We start from the raw sequence: 19,021 nt of genomic DNA, 5'->3' as shown, positions 1-19,021 counted from the left end.
TAAGAATCAGGTTCATTGCTTTCTGACACAGATACTGACGCCCATGAGAAATTGCTACAAACACCACTATGATGATTATAGCTCTAATGATAGACTACAGCCAATTTTCACAAGTGGAAATGACTACTGGAACTGCAGGCAACAGAGAAAAGGGGTTTTGGGGTTCCCTTCTAATTTTACCCTAGCAGCACTGATATAAATGGCAGTCTCCTTCCTGCAGGAGGTCACCTGGTCAATGGACTGGTGTAAATTCAGAGTAGCTTCATTTCAGTCAATGTGATTGTACGGTTGTATGACCGTATGAGACTATCATCAGGTCTCACAGGCTTGCAGACCAATTTTGCTCCTGTTTAACTTGGTGTAGCTCCAGAGTAGATCCTCGTCATTAGTGGAATTAATCCAAATATATACCACTATAATCTTTGGCAGCATTCACCTATTCAGAGGCATGTTCTCTCTTCATTCCATGCACATAACTTCCCTTGACAGTAACAGGAGGGGATAAAAGACATGGAAATGTAAAGAGTCGTTAATACTCTTCCCCATGACCTTTCCAGGGCCATCATATTTTCTCAGACTGACCCCTCATTATGCTGGAAATTGCAAAGAAATAACACTGTTTCTGTTGCTCTTTTTGCTCACTTCAGGGATTCCGGACATTTGCCCTAAGTACATTTTGTTAATAATTATGATGAACATATTCTAAAAACCCACATCATTCCCGAAGAGGGGAAAAACACGAAGGAAACCCCAGTTGGTGAGGGAGGACAATGTGCAACATTGTAAACAGAGCTGGAGCTGCCTTGCCTTGATTGCCACTTGGAGATAAAAATCATTCCTCACACTCTGAGACAAAAGTAAATGGCAGTCTGCAATGTTAAGAACCCCCGTGGAAATAAGATGAAATGAGACAAGGCTTCCAGACCTGTGAGAAAAATCAATCTGATGGAAAATTGACAAACTTGTTTAACGTGTCGGCACAAGATGCGAGAGCTGACCCGTAGAGACCTCCACTTAGGCATACCGTGAAGTTACTGTCAGTTCTCTTAATCTGTTCAATTACACAACAGGATCTTGGAGGGGACTTTTTACCAAACATCACTTTAAATTAACTTTTCTCCTTTGTGTTTTAAACTTCCAGGCCTTCCCCCCATCTTTGCAGCACCACGGGCAAATTATCAAAAAGCCCAATTGCCAATCAGTGTAAATGCTATAGAAAGATCAGTTTAAAACTTTGACTGGAACAAGATAAGGTTATGCAATTAAAAAGAGAAAACTGCTCCTCTCATTACGCGCGGCCAACTTCACCCCCAGGATAACTCCTCTGAAGTAAAGGTCCATTGTTTTTTTGATTTCGGGGGTGCAGGAAAGGTAGTTAACAAGCAACACACCGTTATTTTTATTCCATTAGGAATAAGAAACTGTGCCCCTTTTCACAGCCACAGGCCACAGAGTGAAATCAGAGAAAGGTTTCAAATGGAAGAAATACTACTGTGCCAAGCTGACCCTAAACACCTCTTTCTTCTGCCTGCTTCTTTTTTCCCTGGGGAAGTGGAGGAGGCAAAGTTCGGAAGGGATGATGCTGAAGTATCCAAGCGATCAAACAAATCTAACTTTGAAGAAGTTTTAAGGTAGGGCAGGATTTAAGACAGGATGACTGCACTCCAGCTGGCATGGGAGGAGGCGGACACAGCATGGGCTTTTCTTTCTTACTTTTTTAAATGCAACTTTGAAACAAAAGATTCATTTTCCCCCAAAACTATGGTGTCCGAATTCTGTAGTAAAGGACACAGAAACTGAGCACAAAGACAGAGCAGCAGGAATACATCTTATCAGTTAAACTCAAGTGCCAAGACTCATTAATAGGTGTTACAGTGCAAATGCCCAATAATATTATTTAGTAGGTTCATTCCCAGTAAATGCAAAAGTACCAGCAGTAATGTAGCTTATTTTTAATCAGCAAACTTCAAAACGAATGTCCCCATAGCTGCAGCAGCCTGTTTGCTATTAATTTGGTTGGATTTTGTTGAGGAGTTCTTGGTCCTGTTGACTTCAGTGGGGTTAAGCTTTAAACTAGATTCTTCTCTGCTTGTTTGTTTGTTTTATAGCTTGTTTCTGTATTGAACAGATTAAAGTTGAGGGAAAAAAAATCTTGATAAAATAACAAAAATAAGAAACACCAAGATGACTGATAGTGATTTTTTGGAAAAAATGTCCATGGAGCATGAACATTGTGCAAGAGATTAGGTCTAAGAAGGCAGAAGAAAGTAGCATATTTTTTTCATTCAGAAGGGATTAAGTGATTTTATACTGTGCTTGTTAGAACTACAATTTGAAGGAAGAAGTCTTTACTTCTGTAACCACATAAAATACAAAAGAGCATCAAATATAGAAGGTCTCTTGTTAGTTATTTTTATGTTAGAGTTAAAAGCATTAATATTGTTATATTCTCAACAGCTCTTGATAGAACAAAATACTATCAACTGCTTAAAATGACAGTACTTTAATAGTGTGTTCTTGATCTGAAGATTTAAGTTAAAGGTTAACTGTAATTTATATTAGATACCTACTCTATTACTGTATCCTGCAATGCCACCAGAAATAGCTTTATTTTAGGAGGGAAATACTATTTTGAAAGGTTTTCTCATGTATAAGTCATTGGTAAGGCTTGCTAGAAACTGGTTAAAAAGTAGCATTAACTCTTTTCCCACTTCCTTGTTGATCTGAGGAAGGCCTTGTTGTTCTTTTCAGCACCAAACACTTTATAAAAGCTGTGCTTCTCAATGAAAAAGGTTATTTATTCTCTCTAATACCTTTTCAAAAACTTCACCTGTATGGCTGTAGGTTTTGCTGTCCTCATTTTTACATTCCTTCTTCCAGCCTCCTCAGGGTCTGAGGAGCTGTACAGAATTCAAGCTAGACTGAATAGCAGATATCCTTATGTTTGTGGGTTTTAATGCTGGCTTTCTGCAGATTCCCAGCTCGGACTATGTACATGCAGAGGAACCAAGTGAGACCTAGGCAGTAAGGAGGCAAGTTCCAAGCTAGTGTGAATATAGATAGATGTAACTGAGGTTGAAGAAGCCCAAATTCATGATGTTTCCATTTTGAAAGACTGACAAAACGTCACCCCTCAAGTCTGATCCATTGACCCAAATGCAGAGGTGGCACATTACTGGCAGCTGACTCCAACAAGTAGCTCCTGTATATTACTTAGTTGGAAAGTACAATAAACACCATTAAACACTATTTAAAAGACTAAGGTCAAAGTGTAGTCAAAATTAGAATGGTATCAGCTCTACTCTTTTATGAAAGCTTTTGATGGATCTCAATGCTCTGAGTCACCTACAAGGAAGACTCAGTATTACTAAATATTAGTACTAATACTAGTACAAATGCTAATTATTAACCAATAAGTACTTAATACTAGGTATTTGCCAGGCAAAGGAGAAGGAACAACAAGGGAAAAGACCCTGCAGATGTAACTAAGACAATAAATCTGGATGTCATTATAAAATTGAGCATTATAACATATATAACACACATATAATACATAGATTAACATAATGACAATGAAGCATCCCTCATGTTATGTTTTCACTGTTGGTAACCGATATGAAAATGTTAACATACTAACAATAGCTTTCCCAGGAAGTGGGTTTAACTGAACCTAAACCAATAAACACTGTGGTTAAAAAAATCCTTTAGAGGTGGCTCAAGGCAAGTCAATAAATTAAAAAACAGTCTTCCCAATGTAGCTGCCAGCACATTAGACTGGTTGTTTTGCAGACAGCCTAAGAGGAAGCAAGATCCACATATGACTTGTTTCATATTTATTTTAATAAAAATACTTGTGCTTTTTGGCTGGGGAAAAAAAGAACCATCCCAGTATCAGATACCATCAAACATGGAGAGGGAAGGGCAGATGGACATGCATGCAGTAAGGACAGCCTTAGTTTTGCTTTTGTTGATTCAGGCTTCTCTTACACAGAGAGAGAGCAAGAAACAAATTCCTTTGGCCCTTATCATAATAGTGTGTGGGCATCTTCAGTTAAATTTCCAAAATGCCTCAAGGACTTAATCACCTAGGTCATGCAGAGGTTTTTGAGATTCTTACCCTTTATCTAATACCAGGAGTAATCTGTGATTCTTATCTATTAGACTCCCATGAGGCTAAGTATTACCATATACAGTCATTATTTGTCCCAAGTTTTTCTTGTTTTTCTCCGATTCATGTGTTTCCTTCTCCCCACATGTACCGCTACAGAAGTTTTCTCTGCCTTTCTCCTCCCCCAGGTGCACTGGGCAACCTCCCAGAGCACAGACAAACAGATGGGCTCATCATACTTGCGGAGAATTTCTCTTCCTTTAATTTTGCCCTTGCCACTTCCCAAACATATTCTGTCATGTTGGCAAAGATCCTACACAAGGCGTCTTTATTTCTGCCAGTTCAGTCTTATCCTCACACCATAGCATACTGAACTGTCGAATACTTAAAAGTGTTAGGTAGCTCTAGTTTGTTTTCTAATGGATTCAGATGTAATATTTCTCTCCAGTTTTCAAGAATATCAACAGAATTTCATTTAAGAAGTTCTACACAAACATACAAAGGTCAGAAAGGAAAAAATAAGTATATGAGGGCTGATAATTATTTCAGTACTTAAGAGCTGCCTGCATTTGCTCAGCTCTACCTCTGCTGAAGAGTCTTCCACCCACAGAAGATTTACACAAAATCTCTATTTTTCTGCAGCAAATTTCTTGAGCATAATTTACTGCACGCTCTTGCTAGAATAGCTCTCAAGCCTTCACAGATGCAAAGCCAGCGGGGAGTTGCTGTATGTGATTCCACCTGCCTTGCAGATAGCTCAGAGATGCAATTGCAAAACCCAGCACTCACGGACAGCTGGGAATTTGTGACAGTCCCTGAAGGACTCTGTGACCATAAACCAATGAATGGATTACACTGATCCATAAATGCATTTTTCTCCTATCTCTGACTGATGAAATAAAAATATTCTTCCTACCGTTAACTATTTCAGAAGCCATACACAGGAGAACATAAAGGAAATGGCATAGATTCCAGCAGAAAGGCCATCAGGTCATTTGTTTACACTAACAGCTAGCAAAAGACTTTAATATCTGCCCTGTTGCAGGATGTACTAAGTACAGAGATAACTTTAATCTCTGCTTTCAGAAAATGTTGCTGAAAACTAATGATTCATTCACACTACAGAGAGAAGTGTTGACAACTTCTGCCATAGAGCAGAAAAGCTCAGCTCACAGAAGAGTTGTAGGGATAAAGTTAAAGGCTTGATTTAGCAGCAGTTCCCTCCCTGCTCTCTGCTCTATGGTATCTCAGGACCCCATATGGCACTGGCGGCCTCTTTGCCTCAGCCGGCCTCGTGCCACCGCTCCCCTCGTCCCTTCCTGCAGCTGCCTTGCTCGCCTGGCCACCCCGGCAGTGGTGGGACGCGCCGCGGTGGCTTGCAGCGCCCCACGTGTGAGCGGCTCTCCCCGCTGCCCTGCCACCGGCCGCCCAGGAAGCACGTGCCTGCCCTGCTGCGGAGGCCCCCAGTGCTCCTGGTGCCGCTTGTTTTGCCAGTAGAAAGGTAACCAAAAAAATCAAAGTCATGCGCTGAAAAACACACAGCGCCCAGTCAGGGGCCACCACAGAACGGAAATCGTATCTCCCCATTTCCAGTTTTCAGACCTCTGTTTTATACTCCAGTTCAACCTTATCACTGGTTTTAAGCTAAATTGATCTGAACGCTCCACAGTTTCCCTAAATTGCCATCTTTGAGGTTTTTTGCTGGGCATTGGTCTCTATTTTTCTTTAATAAAAAGAGTCTTACTTGAAAACCCTCAAATCCCTTCCCTTGTTCTTCTGTTGGGAAGAACATGAAGGCATTCGGGCCTCAGAGTTCTCTTCCCGCTTCTGCAGAGGCATTAAAATATTTTTTTTTCAGCTGCAACCTTTTTGTTTGCCTCTAGCAATTTCCAGGTGCATTTGCTCCCTAATGTTCCTTTGCTGTAAGTTTCTCCTGTTCCTAAAGAAATTTATTTTTCCTATTGTCTAGCTTGCTGATCATCTCGGTATTTGAGCATCTTTTAAGGCATTAAGCAATTAACATTCACTATGTTTATTTATCATCTGTCTCCAAGGAGAGATGTATATGAAGCATTTTGTTTTGTATATAAACATTACTTTGCTGCATATACAGTATTAGAGAAAAAATACCCAGTCCTCAGAGCAGAGAACTCTGAAGTTCGTATCAGTTTGGGGCTATGTTTTGCACAGGATGCTTTACTGTTGTATGAGAGGATCCAGCGAGAGCACTTGTTGACCATGGCCTAAACATGTAGACAATCTTTTAGCGCCTCAAAAGGAAGGCCTGAGCCCTTGATCTAGATTCAGTGGGAAGCCAGAGCGAGGCAGTTGGGACAGGTAAGCTGTGCTCACAGGAGCCAGCATTGCTAAGGCTTCTCCTGCAGCCTTCTGTACTGGCTGGTATTTCAAAAGCACCCAAGGCTGTAGCGCCTTGCTGTAGGGGACGTGATGAAAGCATGAGACTCTGAAATTCACAGTCCAGAAGCCTTTATAACTTCAGAATAGCTCAAAATACCTAATAAAAAGGGTTGCAAAACTTTTCATTCTAAGCCTCCTAAAGCTTATTTACACACAAATACTTTTCATAAGCTACATATAGAGCCCTGCATGACAATGGAAGTGGAAATGTTTCCGCTTGTTGTTATTGGTGTCCCCCCCCCCCCCCCCAAATAAACCTAAAACATGATCCCATTAGTAAAACTTTATAAAGCTGGAACATTTGGACTTACCTTACATAATCCTGACAGCCTTGGTAAGGAGGTGGCAATTAAGTAAAAGGTTATGGAAACTGCTAAATAAAATAAAATAAAATAAAATAAAATAAAAATCTTAGCCCACATTTCTTTTTGACAGTTGTGGAAATGTGGCCGTTACAGGGCACCCTTAGTTCAGCACCACCTTATTCCAGCTTGTGAAAGTATCTCCAGTCAAGCAACCACAGCTGCAATGGTGGTACTTTGTCCATTTATTTGTACTAATATGAGCCTAAAATGCAGTTAAAGGTTGGTTCAGAGGAACAGCTGAGCTATATGGCAGTTCTTCAGCCACTCAAATCTTCTGTGGACAATATATGCAAGGAGACAAGCAACAGATGAAGTAAGGAACCTCAAATCATCTAGTCCCTTCAATTCCATGTTCAACAAAAGACCAAAAAATTAATAAGCAGTCTGTACAAAGCACAGGACAAACACTTGGTAAGAAACATTGTTCAGTGAGCAGCCGAATAAATTCTTCTAACTACCTTTAACACTGCCCCCATTTCCTATTCTTTCTCCACTGAAAGCAGAAACTGCCGACTTCATTCCTATGGGTACGTAGGATGAGATATCTCATGCTGTAACATGAAATGCTGGAGTTCTCCAACTGAACTGTTGCATAACATCTAATCTATGTGATGGTTTTGTTTCCTTAGTCATTTTGCCTTTTAGTTGCCTTTTTGAACTGCAGCATTGCAGCAGTGGATCAAGCACAGCAAAAGTAGTCAAGAACAGGATATTATGTTTTTAAATTCCTGAAAAAGTATAAGCAAAGAACATCACAGAAACACAATAGTAATTGAATCCTTTCATTTAAAGCCTTTGTTTGAAGTGTGGGTATTTGGCAAATGTTTAAGTTACTTACCTTAAGGTTATAGATGCTTGTAGTTTAATTGAAGACATTTAATGGAGGCAGTCTGGTGGCCTAAATTTACTTGGCTGTAGAATAAACAACTTACAAAGTGAAACTTCAGAAATTCTTCTCATTAACTATTCACCCTCATATGTAGTTATGAAACTTTTTTTTATTATTGCTTGAATTTGAATATTTGAAATTGAATACCTGCAAGCATGAGGTATAGAAAATACTTCATACATACCTAAGAAAAAAAATATTTTCATCTCAATTTTTACCTTTAAGACATGGGATTACAGTATTCCTCATTTGCTTTGGATGTGATGTGCATCATATTTTCTGCGTTTTACCTCTGCCTAAAAATAAATAAATAAATAAATAAATAAAAAGGCAAAAGAAATTGTGTGTGCAGTTGCTGGATCAATAAGCAGCTGTCTGTAAAGCTCAGTGCTTTGCTCTGCACACACCCCTTGTCAGCTCCATGCCCCTTCCCAGGGCGAGACTGACTGGAAGCAGAGAAAAGATGATACAGTAGCTGGAGAACAGTTAAAGCAGAAGAGATTACAGGGATTTGGGAGCTTAAACAAATATTTACCAGTAAGTCCTTAGCTTAATTTTGATAGACTTTTGCAGTTAAATGTCTATCGCTTTTCCCCAGCAAAACTACACATAGTTTCATGAACAGAGCTGTTTATAATGTTTTAAACAAAAGTAAAAAAAAGCACCCCCCCCCCCCCCACACACACACACACAAACACAATACAGGTTTCATTGCTAAGCTGAAAGTAAGCCTCAGGATTTTTGGCTTGCAAACCTGATCCAAGATTTTGGCAAACGTGAGCTCTTTCCAGTTCCTCTCTTCCACAAATTGCAGGGAGGAACTTATCTTTTAAAACCTGAAAACCAAATTAAGTGCAGCATTTTCACTTATTTCTCAATCAAAGAGAAACACGTTGTGACCAAGCCAACACAAACTGAAAGCAAAAGAGGAAAATAGTAATTGAACCTTCCACACCTTTTCCAAAAATTTTTAGAAAGTTGAAAGTCCCCATTTTAAACTTCTATCATACTTTGTAGTCTCAAGATCAAGATATGGGATAATATTATGATACCAATAGGTGCATGGTAATCTAAGAGCTAATGCTACTTCTCCCCAACAGATGACTCAATTATAATTTAAAAGGCCAGCAGACTTCTGTTACCAGTGAAGTTGAAGAAGAAAGTATGTTTGCAAATGTCTACATGTATTATAATCTTACTAAGGACTATCACGGATGGGAACTCCCACATGAATCCATCAACCTAGCATCTTTAAGATAGCCATAATATGTTTATTCTGTGCTTCCCTACTTGACAACCACAAGAGAAAAGACAAAGAAATTACAACTCAAAATAAGGTGGGGTGAGAGGAGGGAAGGGAGAAGACAACTCTTCAGTCAATGAACATCTTTTCTACAGCTTTTCAGAGAAAAAAAACCCAAGAAGCCACAAAAATTTACCAAGTACCCACCCTATTTCAGTGAAATAAAACCATTCTTGCCAACCATTCTTGGTTATACCAAATCTTTTAAGTGGTGCCAATCTATGAGAGATTGCATGCTCAAGACTGGAGCATCTCCCAAGTGTGTCTGAGGGTTTGAAAAACCAGCTCAGTAGCACTGCTTTTAAATTTACCAGAACTTCAAACAAAATCTCAGTCATAGCAGGTAAGACATGGAGAAGGCTGGGAGAGAAAGCAGCTACAGGATGAAAGAAATAACACAGATTTAAATAATTTTGTTTTAATGGACTCTTTAAATGTATCATCTTTAAAGTCACTGTTAATACGGAGAGTTCTATAAATGAGCAGCACAAACCCTCACCTAATTTAATATATACAACTGAAAATTTACAAGACCTGACACCATAGCCTGTTTGTATATGCTTTTATAATTGTTATTTTTCAATGTATTCTTTTATAAGATGTAGAACTTTTTTGTTGTACAAGATCACATTACTTGCATAAGGCCCTGTCAGCTTCCTAAAAAAGTTGTTTTGTGCCTCTGTTATATTTTGACATAACTAGCATGTTTGTGGCCTGCTACCTTTCTTCACTGGTGTGTAAACTTCACTGTTTATTAAGTATCAGTAAGGCTATATATTTTTCTTGCAAATCTGGTTGGCCATCAGTGAGCCCACCTGGAAGCCAACTCAGTCACTGTAGGAGTAGCACAAAAATCTTTGGGCAATGGTTTTGTAATGTTGAAGGTAACTCCCCCTAGCCATCTATGACCATCCGGGGCTCAGTTTATCCTTATCTATGATATGTTTCAGAGAAATTCACTTTGCCCATGCTCAAAGACAACTAGAAGCTGCCTGGTGCTGCACAGAGCACTTGCTGAGAAACAAGATACACTAGCTTGGATTTGGCAATTCACTAAAATTTCCACTCATCTGGGAGTCTGGGCAGAGTAAACATGAATTTGTGTGCAAAATACTGTGCAGCCATTTCCCCTGCAGGGACAAATCTCATAAGGACACTCCCCTCACATCGCCTTCAAAGTGGTGAGAGAGGGTTAAAGTGACAGCCAAGTGAGCAATTCAAGTGGGATTAAAAAAGAATTAGATCTGGATTTAGAATGGTGAATGTTTGAAAATAAATTGTTATCTTAAGAGCCTGCATGCACACAAGGTTATCTACCTGACAGTTCTACAGAGACTGTGAACTCCTTGGGAAGGGTCTTTTTTTTTTTTTTAAATCATCTCTGTAGAGCCTACAAACCCAACTGTTGGGTTCTAATCCCGGATTTGGGCCTCTAAGTGCTTTGATAATAGAGAGAAATAAGCTCCATGTGCACATGCCCCACGAGTGCAGTTTCAGAAAAGAAGCCAGTCTGGATACTGAGGTGGGGCAGGGGAGGCAGTTTAAATCTAGAATCACAGAATATAATTGCATGATAACTGAGGTTGGCAGGGACCTGAGGTCAGCAAGTCCAAATACCTGCTCAAAACAGGGCCAATTTAGAGCAGGTTGCCCATGCCCTTGCTCAGCTGAGTTTGGATATCTCCAAGGATAGAGAATCCACACCTCTCCAGGCCAAAAACCATTGCCAAACCTGTTCCAGTGTTGGACCACCTTCACAGTGAAAATTTTTTCCCCCCTTATATCTAATTGGAATTTCCCTCATTGCAATTTGTAATCACTGAATCTTGTCCTTTCACTGCGCAGCTCCAAAACATCTCACCCCATTTTTTCTACAGCCACCCACCGGTTAGTTAAGAAATCACTTAGAGCTTGCCTTAGCCTTTTCTTTTGGGGGTTGAACAAATCCAGCCCCTCCAGCATCAAAATGTCTCTGATGATGCAAATTCTGAGCTGCAGGCTATCTGAAGTCCTAGGAGAAAGAGGGTGAAGAATCTTACTGGCAGGTTTCAACAAAGATCTTGAAGGAACAAAGAAACTGCGACAATAACACAGGACTGATGGAACTTAAGAAATTGGAACTTGCCTGCAAGTTTTTAAATCCACTGTAAGTTTTGAATCAGGGAGAATAGGGGTATTTTTTCCTTTTACGAGGGACCTTTTCTTTTTCTCTAAATGCTATTTAAAAATTAAAAAGCATGCAGCACCGTCATTTATCTCTATAAAAATAATTAGGAAAATGGACTTATAAGGAAAGTAAAGAGCTGTGGCAGTAGTGCAGTCAGAAGAACATGTTTCAGTATAGAATTCTTATACCATGAAAAATTCCAAAAGGTGTAAATGCCAAAATTCACAGAAAATATTTAAATAGTCGCACTGAGATTTATAAAAATTAATGAGTTCAGAAAAGTATGAAAAAGACGAATAGCAGGTAAAATTTTGCTTGAGACAAGATACTGACAGGAAAATGTATTTCCAAGCACACGTTACGCAAGACTACTGACAGTGACTTAATGGTAGAAGTAAAAAGAGATGACCTACTAGATCTGTAATATACACACAAGCTTAAATACAGGTCAGAGTATTTTTTTTAGGTTGGAAAGGACCTTTGGAGGTCATCTGGTCCAACCCAACACTCACAACATGGCCAGCCTGGATCTGGTTGCTAAGGACCGTGTCCAGATGAGTTCTGCATCTTCAAGGATGTAGACTCCAGTCTCTCTGACAGCAGAGCCTAAATACAGTTAGCAGCACAGATAAACAGAAGACACCACTTTTTTCTTCTTTCTTTTATTGCAACCCATTGCAAGGTCAAAGGTTTCACGGAAAAATAGAAACTTACAAATTGTGTGAATTGTTTTAATGCACTCATAAAAAGAAATTAAATGAAGAATGACTAAGATTCTGCACTATATCTGCAATATAATCCATAGGCTTTATTCTGAAAATATTGTTGCCATTTTGGAGTAGATAAAAAGCCCAGCATTGTACATGTTCACATGTATTTATGGTATTTCAAGCAAAAACTTTACTATATATTTTTCCAGAGAAATTTGTTCATCATTTCAAGAAGTCTAATAAGAAAACATTCAACACCATCACTGGAATTACTGTGAGCTGATGTTTCTGTTGTCAAGAATTATGCTATGGAAATCAACATACAGTCCAATAGATTTATACAGGCATACTAAACATTTTCCAGGTTATGCTGCACCAGACCTTCTGGATTAGTAAAACATTTTCACAATAATGGCAATCCTTCAGCTGAAGCTTGAGCATTTCATATTTTGGATTAAAACACTGTAACCTTTAAAAAGCAAATATCCAGTGTTACACACCTCAAAAACATTCGCAATCAAATGGTAATACTCTAAAGGTTAGCACAACTTCAAACTGAAGCTGCAATGTCTGTAATTTCACTATCCATCTGTCAAATTTAATTCCTAAGAAAGCAATGTGACACACAGAAAATTAAACTTTTAATGTTTTTACTCTGGCTATTTTCCTGCATACACCATATTGCAAATCAGTTTTGTATTAAAAAGAAAAAGAAACAATACTGCAAGTAAGGTAGCCTAAAGAGTTGGGAAACAAATTCAAAAATCAGTACAATGTGTAGGATGCATAATTTAGAGGATGTAAGTACTACTCTTCATCCTGAGAAATTACTTCCAGAGTTAGCCAGTTAGCCCCTGATCCTACAAAATGATATCTCTGCTTGGAGTCATTTTTAGATGGCCTTTTTGAGGTCAGCACTCCTTGCATTGTGAGATCTGTTCTAAAATAACAACCACACGTGAAACCAGAGGAATGCTCTTACTGACTTCTACTTATTCATTTGAATTTCACAATTCAGCAACATCACAGCATAGCCAGAGGAGACAAGATCATTTAAAAAAATGCAGCAAAATAAGTTTTTCAGTAAGATATTTAAATATTGTCTGCTAACTTATTTCCGACAGTTGGTGTCTTCAATTCAGCATCTGACTTTACGAAGTGGGAACTGGTTATCAGTGTTAAGTTAAAGGTAAAACACTGTTAGCTCACCTATTACAAAAATGGGAAGGTGCAAAGATTTAGAAATCTGTACAGCATCTCCTATATGACCATTTAACAAAACAAAATGAAACAAGAAATCACTTCTGCAGTTCAATAATAGAAAAAAAGTAAGATTGTCCATTAAATATCCATTCCATCATTATCACTTACTAAGATTTCCATTCAAAATAATGATTTGTGTAATTATCAAAATGTTTATAAGAAAATCACAATTCTTTGCAGATTCTCTTATTACTGTGCATCTTAAAACTCCTGGGGTAGCTTTAGTCTAGGTAAATAATAAGCATCAAGTTGAGCTCCCACATTCAGCACAGGCCTATACTGCTCAATTACACTGGTGCTAGCACCGAGTTACCATTTACAAAGGAAACGCACATGACCAAGGCAAAGGAAAGTAAACAGAAGAAAACAAGCTTAATATCTTCTATAATTTCAAGCTATCCACAGAACTAGTAGGAATCCACTTCAAGAAGTCTGCCAAAGGCTTTTATATCTTTTATGAAAACAAAAAGATATGATGCATTTCTGAAGTTTTGCTTCAATATTAGTATAGTTGTACAGTACAGCAAAGTCAGTGTATAGCTGTTTCCATTTCACTGTAACTTGTGTAAACTCACAATTATATTGCATCATATGAAAGGTTGTGAACCCTCTTCTTTACCTTTGGGGACTTGCAGATTTTTAGAATAACAATTTAATATTCTGGATAGTTACAAGTATCTGACTACATCACAGTCCAGTTTCTCTCCCACAACTTCCAAGAGAGACCAAACATAACATTTTCATCATTAAAAATGAGACAAGAACTTGTTTTAAAAATAAAAAAATAAGGAGACTTATTTTGGAATAAGTGATTTCTCAATATATATTTTGTAGAAAATAAAATGAGAATAAAAAGAAAGTTTAAAATACTCCCGCAACATTGTACAAATAAAATCTGCAGTCCCCATTAGATCTACTGAATGCAGCAGTGCAGAACTGCCATAGCGGTCTAGGAGGTTAAGAGGCAGTAGACATATTGGGTGTCCAGCCCATTTGATAAGCCCGTTCCAACGTCCTCTTGCAATCCTGTAGTACAGTACTGAAGGTTATATGCGGATACTGCTGCACTAGCTGCTCCACTGTGGCTTCATTCACCTGCAATCAAAGAGGAGAATCTGTGATGGACAAAAAGGCTAAATAAATGATCAGATTTCAGACTCCCGGGAGGACCTGCAGGGCTGGGCTCTCTGCTGCTAGTACACGTCTGCGTGCATTTATGACACAGCAAATGAACAAACAGCAATGCTCTCTTACAGGAAAAAAAACCACAGCTCAATCTTATTCTAAAGGGAGAAGTCTTATATAATACATCCTAGTAAAAACTGTTGTTTTATTATTTGAAATGGAAAGCAAAAAGGAAAGACAAATAAATAGCCTCCCTTTTAAAATAATTTTGCTTAAAAAAAATGCAACAATGTTTAGCAGTTAAACTATTTTAATTCCACGCATGCTGGCCACCCACACAGCCCAAACCATAATTATTCAAGGCAAAACCATCTTGTTTAACAGGGCACTGTCCAGAGTAACAGATTTCTTTCTCTACCTTGAAACAGAAGTGTATTAATTCAAACTCCCTCAAGCAGACAGAGGTTTGAAACATAAGATTTTCTTGGTTTTGGAAAATGAAAATGATAACATCTATGCTGATTATTAATTTATGGCATGATTATGATACTTTCACACACACCAAGTAGTAATTCCACAGTCTTACTGAAATGAACTTGCACTGTATGGTAGCTATCAATGTGACTACCATGATTTAAAAAAAAAAAAAGAAATAATTTGGTTACACAAGGAAAAAAATACAAACAATTCTATATTGTAGGTACATCAAATGGTAATATAGACCGACATTTCCAAAGGTTAGAAGTCCAACACATCTTTGCATGCATCACAGGTAAAAGTTTTTTTCTTTTAGCTGTTTGGTGTGAGGCTAACGCTGCACTAAGGGGTTTGTGGGCAGAAATGATGGGATCAATAATTAAAACATGCAAGCTTGTCAGGTCAGGGATGGCCCTCCGAAATCTTAGACATCAAAGGTAGCACCTTTATTCTTGATTAGACAAGGCAATCAGACAAGCCTAATTAAACCTAACACCTTTACAATTGCAGGGCTGTGAGGGGATTAATTTGTCAATTATTTTTAAGCTGATTGCAGTTCATATCACAGAAGCAGACAGCCTCCTTCATCCTTTAGATAAATAAAAGATTAACCTAAGAACCATAACTTTTAGGTAGCTTTCTTTGAAATCTTTGCTGAACACTTGGACATTTTTAAATGCATCGATATGGCATTTAAATGCTGAAGAACCTAGATCAGTAGGATGGAAGACTGATATAATTGTTTGCCTTTTTCCCTCCCCAGTGTCCAACATTCAGGGCCAAAAGTAAAAAACTAAACTAAAATGTTTACTATCATTACAAAGATTCATCTGGGGAATAACATTTTAAAGCACAGTGACCACAACATCCAATAATATTTTTGTCCTTAAAAGATATCAAGGAGTGCATCCTTCTGAACAGTGATTGCATCCAATGACAGGGATAAATGAAAGGTTTAATATCCAGTTCTTCCTCTTTGATAACAGAAACACTCAATCTTCAATGGAAGTTTCATCTAGCTGAGACAGACTTGGATAGAAAACTGGTTTAACCTCCCTTCGAAGCACACACTGCACTTTTGGCAAATAACTACGTTATAATAACATCTTCCAGTGCTGAAAAACAAGAAGTGACTTTTAATAAATTGAAATGAAATCAGAGATAGCATAAATCCTCCAAAATATTTGATATTTATAGGTGAATACATACTTTCAAACTGTCAGCAACACTTCACAGAAATATTGGTTGGAAGGGAAGAATCCTCATAACAGCATTTGTTACTTTTTGCCTATTCAAAAACAGTCAAAAATCTTTTCTCTTTAAAATTTGCAGTGCAGAGCGCCATGGCAGAATCTAGGTTACCATTTTCACCTTATGCTCTCAAGTACTAATTCTAAATCAGCAGAATTATAAACCTACTTGTCCACAACAGCTTCTCCTAATGGTTACCTCTGCCAGAACGAAGATGCTCACCACAGAGAGCTGCTCATTTTGTCCTTCCTAAATGGAAAACTAAAGAAAGGATATTGCTTATCTACTAGATAACTGTAGATATTAATCATGGAGAGAGGATATTGCGTTTTAACACACACCTGTTTTGCTTGTCTTGTTCGACAGCATGGATATTAACTTTTGATATTGCACCAATATTGTTTGATATTGTACCTAATTTTGCAATTCCATAAGCAGATTCCTATCAGAGGAAACAAACTCAGAAAGTAAGGCAAATTTTTTATAAAGAGTATGTTCAAACACAGTAAGAGAACAAATGATCAGAGAAAACCATGGATTCTTCATGTCCTCGTATCTTTGACTCAAGAATGAACACATATGTGCAAGTAACAGTGTAGCAAGATACAAGTTAATATATTTACTACAAGGCTAATTTATGCAAAATAGCATGGCTCATGACACTCAGAAAGACAGATTAGATGCTACAATAGTCTCTTTTGGTCTTAAAATCTACGAAGAGATCTGTAGAAAAACATTTAGCATTAACCACTTGTCCTGAGTTATCCAGTACAGTTATTACTACACACAATAATATTTAATAAAATTATTACTAATTACTATTATTACTTTACTAAACAGGAGAAGAAATTTTTTTGGTATGGAGTGCCAAATAGAATAACTATGTTGCTAACAACTTTATAGGCGACACAGAAATATGACCACTCGGGGCAGCATGACATTGAAAGCAATGCAAACGTATAGTCTGTAGGTAAAATTGGAAGCCAGAGGAAAGGACACAGTGAAGCAAGTGGACAAACAGCAAATAGTGAGAAATTATGCTGGACATATAAATTCAAATTTAGATTATGAAGAAGCAAAATAAAAAAAAAGAGAAGGACCCTATCTGGCAGTCAGACAACCTACTTGAATTCCAAGATGAGAAAAAAAATATGGAATGTTTAGCCACAAATGATTCCCTACCAAAACAAACTGAAAGCTTGTCTTTTACCACAAGGAAAGTCAAACCAAACACTAAAACAGAGTAAATTTTTTAGTATTTTAAACTTTCCGTAGTATTGGACTCAAACTAAATCTAAAAGTCAGGAAAACAGAGAAATCAAGAAAATTTCAGTACTTTGTTAATGAATAAGATAAATAATGTCTACAGCAACTCCCTTGGCATCCTTGTCATCAGTTCCCCTAATTGTAGGATTAAGATGCAAAGAAGTCTGATATCTAAACCATTAGAACATGAGCTTCTGTCTCTGTTTGGTTGGTGATAAGACAAAAGCACTGAATGCCATTCCCAAAATAAATCCATTACATAATCAGAGCAATTCTCCCTTCTGAGCTTGAGCAGTCCTGTCCAATGAATGAAAAATAAAAATCTTTATATCTTAATATGCTTTAAAATGTTATATTTTTCTTCTGCAAAACTTCCATTAATCTTCATCTTTTGAGTTGTCAAAAGGAAGACTACTGGCTGAAGATAAACTAGTTAGATTATCTAATACATAATCATTCATTCAAATTTGAATAGCCCCTTCAATTATGGTTTTAACACAGAATGAAAGAATGCAGTTCTCACCATTAAGAATCTAAATAGGTTTGTGTGATCTTGGTCATCAAACAGAAGAAATAAAACAACAATGAATATTGGTTTGAAACTTATTTTTCTTGCTGAAATAAAAAATTATTCCAGGCCAAAGAGAAGATTCATTTTATGTAACTGTCATAAAAGTAAAGGAAAAGATGGGTTACAGAACCTGGCAGGAGGAATTGATGTCATCCCCTTTTAACTCAGTTACCTACAATGCAGAAATCATGATTTTGAATCCTTTTTCTTAAAGACATCTGAACACATATCCCCTATTTCCCAGGACAGTATACTTGACTTTGTGACAAACGTTATCTGGGATGGATCCTCCTTAATTTCTTCTGATGGTGTAGTGTGGTTGTGCAGACAGAATTTAAATATTACCTGCACTGGATAAAAAACTACTTTCTTATGTGACAATTAGGAATTTTTCTGGGAAAGAGGAATATGAGTACCCATCTAGTCCATATGAAATAGAACAACATCAACAGAATGGATGTGGAAGACCTTCCTTGGCGTACACTAATCTCACTCTACTAGGCAGGCATACATGTAACGTGGGTCAAATATTGGGGAAAATGGGAGATCCGTGTTCAAAATTCTTTCTCCCCTTTAGATTAAGTGATCTGCCTACAACAAGAAAGGTGAAGAAAAACCCTGCAGTCTGAAAATATTTTTTCCAGAAGAAACTAATTGGCAAGTATGATCAAGTGAAACTATAGTTTTCAATCAATATGCTATTCACTCAGATTTTTGATCTTATATCGCTAGATTTATTGATCTGGTATGACTGCCAATATTTAGCAGTTTAGTACGCCACTGGCAGCTGCCATGGAACTCCAGGAGTAATTACTTTTACGCCATCCTCCCTGAGTTGTCATGGAAAATCCAAAATGCAAACATAAATAAGAACTTGATAATTTTCGGGTTTTGCTTTTAAATGTGCCATGTCATTTGGCAGACCTCCAGTGATAATTTTGGTACTGTCTTCTTTCATTTCTAGCTTCTAAAGTAAAGAGTTTCTAAAGATATCAAACCATTCCATAGGGAATTGTTTAGGAGTAATGTCTATTATTCTTTACTTATTGCTTCCATTATGTTCCCCGCATAGATCTTATTACATTCAAAGGACTCAAGTGTTCCTAAT

At 37.7% G+C, this 19,021-nt stretch overlaps 1 protein-coding gene across 1 annotated transcript in view; it reads right to left on the bottom strand.

Annotated features, from left to right (window-relative positions):
• Positions 1–11,908: 11,908 nt before the first annotated feature.
• The window catches only part of FBXL17 (F-box and leucine rich repeat protein 17), a 293,008-nt gene continuing 285,895 nt past the window's right edge, over positions 11,909–19,021 (bottom strand). Inside the window, exon 9 of the mRNA XM_067315805.1 lies at positions 11,909–14,318. Within this exon, the coding sequence (XP_067171906.1) occupies positions 14,181–14,318 (138 nt within the window). The 3' untranslated portion in view covers positions 11,909–14,180. The remainder of the gene's footprint in view (positions 14,319–19,021) is intronic.

This window comes from Apteryx mantelli, chromosome Z (genome assembly GCF_036417845.1).
Source record: "Apteryx mantelli isolate bAptMan1 chromosome Z, bAptMan1.hap1, whole genome shotgun sequence".
Lineage (NCBI taxonomy): Eukaryota > Metazoa > Chordata > Aves > Apterygiformes > Apterygidae > Apteryx > Apteryx mantelli.
This window is presented reverse-complemented; position numbering and strand designations above follow the sequence as displayed.